At 47.1% G+C, this 7,286-nt stretch overlaps 1 protein-coding gene across 1 annotated transcript in view; it reads left to right on the top strand.

Annotated features, from left to right (window-relative positions):
- The first annotated feature begins 4,145 nt into the window (after window positions 1-4,145).
- The window catches only part of LOC119319294 (65-kDa microtubule-associated protein 3-like), a 5,100-nt gene continuing 1,959 nt past the window's right edge, over window positions 4,146-7,286 (top strand). The window contains exons 1-2 of the mRNA XM_037593781.1: window positions 4,146-4,838; window positions 4,922-5,596. Of these exons, the coding sequence (XP_037449678.1) occupies window positions 4,347-4,838; window positions 4,922-5,596 (1,167 nt within the window). The 5' untranslated portion in view covers window positions 4,146-4,346. The remainder of the gene's footprint in view (window positions 4,839-4,921; window positions 5,597-7,286) is intronic.

Below are 7,286 nucleotides of genomic sequence, written 5' to 3'. Positions count from 1 at the left end.
CGCGTGGCATGCGCGGGGACGCGCGTCGTCACGCCTTCACTGCGCCGCTCGTGAGGCATCAATGGCGGAGGCTGACCGGCGCGGCAGCTTTGGCATTGATTCACCGCGGGAAACGAGGCAATGAGGACGACGAAGCGGCGAGAAGCGAGACGAGTCGCTGGCAAGGAGGGCCCGTGGCTCTTTCGCGCAAAAAACGATTCGCCCGGTGCCCCCGAGCGCCCCCAGCGCGTCGGGTTCGGGTTGGGTCTGCCAGCGTCAATTTCATCCTGAGCCGATGAAAATTGGGCCCTTGAAGACGCGACTGGGCCGATTTTTTTGACGCCAGCGACCGAAAAATCACTTAGGGGACCTTGTTGGAACGTGGCTGAAGATGCTTTAGACTCCAGAGCATCGTTACAGTAAAAGAGACGTATGCATGGCGCAAAGATCACATAGCCCTTCTCGTCTCTCAAAATCATGCCAGTGCCCGCTGAACCGTCCGCTTGACAAAAGGAGCCGTCTTCTGACAGTGCCGTCCAGCCAGGCGGTGGGAATGGCCATAGCTGTGGCGTTGCCTTCGTTCTGGGTTTTGGTGGCTGCTGCTTCACAAACAATGGTGACTTCCTTTTAATTACCTCCTCGACAGAGATCTGCTGAACTTGGAGTAACGAGTTGAGATAGCTACTCAAGAACAAGCAGGACATCCTCGTTGAAGGGATTGATTTGCCATGAAATTTCCGTAGGTGCCATACTCGTTATAAAACAAGAAAGATTATATCTCGTGTCCTTTCTGACAAGTCGGCAAGAAAGTGTAGAAGCCATTCATTACCCGTCCATTGAAAATCAACCATGTTCGGTAGGGGCCATACTTGTTGCATCGAATCCCATAAAACAACAACATTTGGACACACACAAGAACAACGTGAAAAGGTCGATTCATCTTCCCATCCACAAATAGCGCACACTACACGCGAAGAAATATGGCGCCGATTCTTCTCCTGATTAGCGGTCAGGGCACCAGAGGCCACTTTCCACACAAAAATCCTCATCTTGTGAGGCACCGAGGCTTGCACGATCAAGTTCCAAAGAGAGCGCTCACCTCCAGATCTTGTGCTAGTAGCACCAGAAGAGTGGGTTAACTCATGTTCAGACATTGCCAACTTGTATTTCATCTTAACCGACAACGTACCCGAGTTTTCCAATGGCCACGTGATGAAATCCTCAAGCAGCCGAGGGGATGTATGAATTGTAAGTATAGCCTCAACATCCACTTGGAAAAAGTATTGTTTGATTAGATCTACCTTCCAAGCTCCACTTTGATTGAGGAAGTCAGACACCTCGTTGAGTCGACAATTGCCTTTAACAGAAACCGGAGTATACGGTGACCGCCGAGGGATCCATGGATCACACCATGTACATATCCTTAAACCATTACTATAACTCTTCAAAGCATCCCCTTTTCACTAATTCCTATCCATAAGTAATACCTTTCTAGACAGTAGAAGAATTACTTGGAAACACCGTATCAACCAAATTACCATTTGGATAGTATTTTGCTCGCAGCAATCTGGCACAAAGTGAGTCCGGTGTTTCCAACAACCTCCAAGCCTGCTTAGCAAGCAAAGCTTGGTTAAATGCACGTATGTCACGAAAACCAATACCTTCTTTGTTCTTTGGTAGGACCAATTTGTCCCAAGCTTTCCATGCCAATTTTTTCTTACCGTTCTCCAAACCCCACAAGTATCGCCTCATCATTTTTGTTAGATCATCGCAAACCGAAAAAGGCAACTTTAAAATACTCATGACATAGGTAGCTATGGCCCGAGCCACTTGAAAACTGATACATATGTTCCATAAAAAAGAAAATGTATATATATGGATAGACTTCAAGAGTTTCGAAAGAAGGAAGGAGGCCATCTCGCCTGGATGTGGTGCACGAGTGACCTATAGATGACAAAACCCAATCCTTAGGCATAGAAATGACTCTAAACAAAGAGGAGATTATAACCAAGACAATATACCTTAAAACTCTTGTCGAAACCGCTACCAAAATTGTCGTCATTCCGTAACCATAGATCTTGTTGATGATGGACAACATTGAGAATTCAAGCCACTAAAGCACATGCAAAGACCTAGCAATTGATCAAATTGCTGCAATAGTTTGGCTACATGGTTCCATGATCAAGGAGCCACTAAAACATTGAGGATCAAACTTGATCAAATCGCTACAATAGTAGAGCATCACCTATGACGAAGGTTGACATCGAGAATTTCAGCCACTAAGCACATGCAAAGACATATAGAGGACCAGACTTGGTTGAATCACTGCAATAATAGACCGCCACATATTCCGTAGGTTGGCAATCACACAAAGCATATCGTCAAAGATGTCATCATAATGATCTAGACAGGTAGCCGCACTAGTATCACCATACCAACTGGTTAATGACCTTGCTCGTAAAGGATTGAAAGAAAAGATTGCCGAAGAAGACAATGTTGTCAGTGTTGATGCCAAAGGAACCATGCTGTCAAACAACACAATGTACCAACCCGTCGTCCAAACTCATCGATATTCCGTCCCATATCGCACAGACTGTCATTTTTTCTATATGCAGTATTTTTTCATATGATTGTAAGCGCTAGATTCCCAAAGATTGTGTGTTGTATCTACGTTGATCTGATTCCTATGAATTTGTAGCATTTGATGAGATGTCATGGAAATTTCTTATGTATTACATTTTTCTATTCCTTTCTAGTATCCATATGACTTGAAAACCCTATAAGGATCCACCCCTAGTTTCAATTATGTTTCTCCAATTTCTCAACAGCGCTACATGTGAGGGAGCATATTGCAAGGAGCGGGCAGGCATGAAACTGAAGTTCCTAGCGGCAAAGAATCCAATGTTCATTCTCGCGTCAAGATGTGTGATGTCCTTCTGTATACAGAGTAAGAAACCATTGTGTTTGTGTAATACATGTGTATAGTTGTATACAACTAACACCATCTAAATACATGACGACGTCCCCACTAGCTTTTTCTCCAATCATGAATGCATACCCCCAGACCACTCAACCCATAGAAATGCTAGTACATTATTTTCTTGTGAGATATTAATTCATTGATATATTTTGATAAAAAATACATTTTAAATCTTTCTATATATTTGAATTCTTGACGATGAGATCTTTCAAACAAGATCAATTTTGAATATATTCTAAATGAGTTCAAATTTTGTGAAACATATTTCACTCATTCGAAAGAACAAAATTTACTCATTTCAAAAATTGATTTCACTCAAGTAAAAAAAATCATACATTACAAACAAACCAATTTCACTCAACTCGTTTAAAAAAATTGCTTCATTTAAAAAAACATTCATTTCAATAAAATGATTTCACGAGTTTCAAAATCATATGTCACTCATCTCAAAACACTAATTTAGTCAATTAAAAACCCCACTCATTAAAAAAAATAGAATTCACTCATTTCCAATAACATATTTCACTCATTTCAAAGCATTGATTTCACGAGTTTCAAAATCATATTTCACTCATCTCAAAACACTAATTTAGACAATTAAGAAAACCCACTCATTAAAAAAAAGAATTCTCTCATTTCCAGTAACATATTTCACTCATTTCAAAGCAATGATTTCACTCAATTCAGAAAAATAATTTCACTCAAGAGAAATGATTTTACTAGATTGAGTGAAATAATTTGACTGGAACATTGAATTGGATCGAGTGAAATAAGTAGATTTCAAAAAATAGATTTCACTTGATTCGGAACCTTAAAAAAACGATTTCACTCATTTGCTACAGTGAAATGGATTGAGTGAAATGAGTGGATTGAAAAATAGAAATTTAAATCGGTTTGAAATATCAAGATTGGTTTTGTTCTACATGTCTTGTGCTAGGAGTTTTAGATACTGGCTGAGTTGGCATAACATGATTAGCTGGGGATTTCACCGCTACGTACCGTTGGTAAGAGCTTTGCGCAGGCAGGCATGCAAAGTGCTCCTCCAGTCACACGCATGCCATGCGCGCACCGATCGCCCGCGCTCGCGCAACTTGCTCTCGACCGATCGCCCGAATCCCTGAAGCCGTCGCCGTCGTGTCGCTCGTCCGTCCGGCCGTCCGGCCGTCGCCGCGGCCGTAGTCCGCCACGTCGCGCTGATCCGTCCAACGTTGTCTCATCCACGTACGGCCGCGTCCTTTGACCCCGACGTACGTAACACACCACCGGCACCGATCGATCGTCCTCGGAGGAGGAACCATGAGGCCGGCCACCCGACGGCGGGTGACATGGCCGTCTCCCTGAAGCTGCATGCGGGTTATCCCGTTCCCCGTGAGTTCCGGGACAAAGAATGGAGCCCCGGCGCGAGCTGCTGCTGCGGGAGCTCCGGGACGCGTGGGACGAGGTCGGCGAGGCGGAGGAGGACCGGCGGGAGGCGCTGCGGGCGCTCGAGGATGACTGCCTCGCCGTCTACAGGGCCAAGGTCGCGCAGGTGAGGCAGCAAGGCGCGCGCCTGCGGGCGGAGATCGCCGCCGCCCTCGCCGAGCTGGCCGCCCTCCGCGCCGCTGTCGGCGACGACCCGCGGAGTGCTGCCCAGACCAGCGCCGGGAGCCTCAGGGAGGAGCTGCGCGCGATCGCGCCGGAGCTGGAGGAGGTGAGGCAGCGGCGGGACGAGATGTGTCGGCAGATCGCCGAGGTCACGGAGCTCATCGACCGGCTCCGGCAGGAGATGAGGCCCGGCGAACGGCCGCCCCCGCCGCGCGTCGACGCCGACCCCGACGACCTCACCATGAATAGTCTCCAGGAGCTCAGAGCGCACCTGCGGCATCTCCAATCCGAGAAGGTCCAGTTAGTTCGGATTAGAAAAGAAATATCGAAACTAGTCTGTCATTGAGAGACTGATGAAATTTGTTCTGTTCTTGGCAGGACAATCGCATCAAGAAGATGGCAGAGCTCACGAGCTCGCTGCACGCGTCCTCCTCGGTTCTTGGCATGGATCCGCAAGAGATCACCACCATAGTCCAAGAAGCTGGTGCCGGCGACATCAGCGACGGCGCGATCGCGAGGCTGGAATCGGAGGCGGAGAGGCTGAGGGAGGCCAAGCGGGGCAGGATGCAGAGGCTGCAGGACCTGGTGGTGGCCATGCTGGAGCTGTGGAGCCTGATGGACACGCCGCCGGAGGAGCAGAGCCGGTTCCAGGGCGTGGCCTGCAACGTCGCGGCCTCGGAGGACGAGATCACGGAGCCTGACGCGCTCTCGGCGGGCGCCATCGGCGAGGTCGAGGCCGAGGTGGCGCGGCTGGAGGGCCTCAAGGGGCGCCGGATGAAGGACTTGTTGGCCAGGAAGCGCGGCGAGCTCAGGGAGATCCGGCTCCGCGCGCGCATCGTCTCCGCGCAGGAGGAGGAGGACGGCGGCAGCGACGAGGTTGTGTCCGACGACGGCTGCGCAGACGCGGCGGAGCGGTCGCTGGTGCTAGAGCGGCTGGATGCCCGGATCTCGGAGGCCAGGGACGAGGAGTTCAGCCGGAAGGAGGTGCTGGAGAGGATGGAGAGGTGGCAGGCGGCCCTCGAGGAGGAATCCTGGCTCGAGGAGTACAACAGGGTGAGTCAGACAGACACACTCTCTGAACTTCACATGAATTTTACAGAAATTTCCTAGTACATTTCAGTTTTACTATTCTCGGAACAACCATCGGATCTATACATGATTAGCTAAATGTCCGTGCGTTGCTACGAGTAACAAAAACACTGGCCAAATAATTAATCTAATTCAAAAATGTGTGTTAAACATAACAACTTTTCATTCATATAACTTTTCTCTACTTATGTTCTCATCGACACTCGTACCGTCTCCTTAAACTTAACATCGTACTAAACATCGCTGCCTGTCCTTCCTTGGTGTATCTATCTTCAAGCCATTGGAGAGCACTACCTTCAAGCATAACCTCACACGACCTTTAAGCATAACCTCATGCTGAACTATTGTAGTTCAGCAACATGCTTGCTATTATCTTCCCAATAATCCTAGGCCACGGGAGAGAGGTTACAGGCTAACGTGTGTGCTCCTCATTAATCTCTCCACCCTTGAATTTCGTTGAGAGTCTGTAAGTGTAGCATTTCCCTTATCTTTCTCTCCATCCCCACCTTCTCCAGAGATAGGCAAACATAACACAACAGTTGCTGGTCAGGAAAGAGGTTATGCTATGATCCAATTAACAAAAGTAAAACAAGTTGTGAAGCCAAAGTCAGTTGCGCCACAAAATCAAAAGGTTGAAGGAACAAAACCTTCTCCAAATTTTTTTTTGACCATTTACAGGAGGGAAAAATCCCTACCGTGTTCTTTTTTCATTAATAGTGAGGGGTTAGAAAGTCTTACAAGATGGCATGATTATGCTAGTTACAATCAGTTAGTAAGGACATGTTTGCATAAGAAAACAAGAAATATACTTATACGAAAACAAGAAATATACACCCGTTTCAACCTTTGCCTCGACAACATCACAAATCTTCATAAGATCATAAATTTTCAGGTTTGATGCAGCAAGCGAGCAACATCCTCACCTAGCAAAACATGAGCATATTTAAGTCAGTTTACAAAATAATGTATGTATCATGGATCAAGCAAGCAAATACAACATAAAGTTAGGATCCCTCACCATATCTGGATGTGACTGAAGATTACATTTCAAGGCCACATGAGATGTCTTCTGCTGAATCAACTGAATGCAATAGTAATAATGCTGAAGGAAAATAATGAAGATTTAACGAAGATAAGCAATGTAGAGTTGTAGACTACACGCGTGAAATTGATTTCTATAAAAAATTAGAGTTATTGTTGAGAAACAATTCAAACACACATGTTTTTTTTACAAAAACATCATGAACACTAAAGAAAGCAGCCAAGTTTCTTTCCATTGGGAAGCAATTCTGTATGGACACCAAATTGTACCTCCATGGCAACCATCACATTAAATTAGATCATGTCGTGCGTCGGGCGGGGGCGAAGGGTATGTAGTGGTAGGTAGTAGTGTTGGCGCCAATGATGAGCAGAGGAGAAGGAGAGGCCGGAGGTTGGTTGCTGCGGCAGAGGAGGAGGTAGGAGGAGCCGGCGAGGAACGGAGGGCACCTGTGGCATACTTGCGGAGGTCCGCATCGGAGGAGACGGGGTAGGGGCAAAGATATACCGGGAGGAAGGGGAGGTTCTGATGGTGGGCAGGTGGGGCTACTGCGACCGAGCTGCTCCTGGAGGCCACCATCCAGATTGGTTCCATGGCTACTTGCCCGGGGGGTGG

The sequence above is a fragment of the Triticum dicoccoides genome, chromosome 6A (genome assembly GCF_002162155.2).
Source record: "Triticum dicoccoides isolate Atlit2015 ecotype Zavitan chromosome 6A, WEW_v2.0, whole genome shotgun sequence".
Lineage (NCBI taxonomy): Eukaryota > Viridiplantae > Streptophyta > Magnoliopsida > Poales > Poaceae > Triticum > Triticum dicoccoides.
Note: the sequence above shows the minus strand (reverse complement) of the source record. Positions and strands in the feature narration are given on the sequence as shown.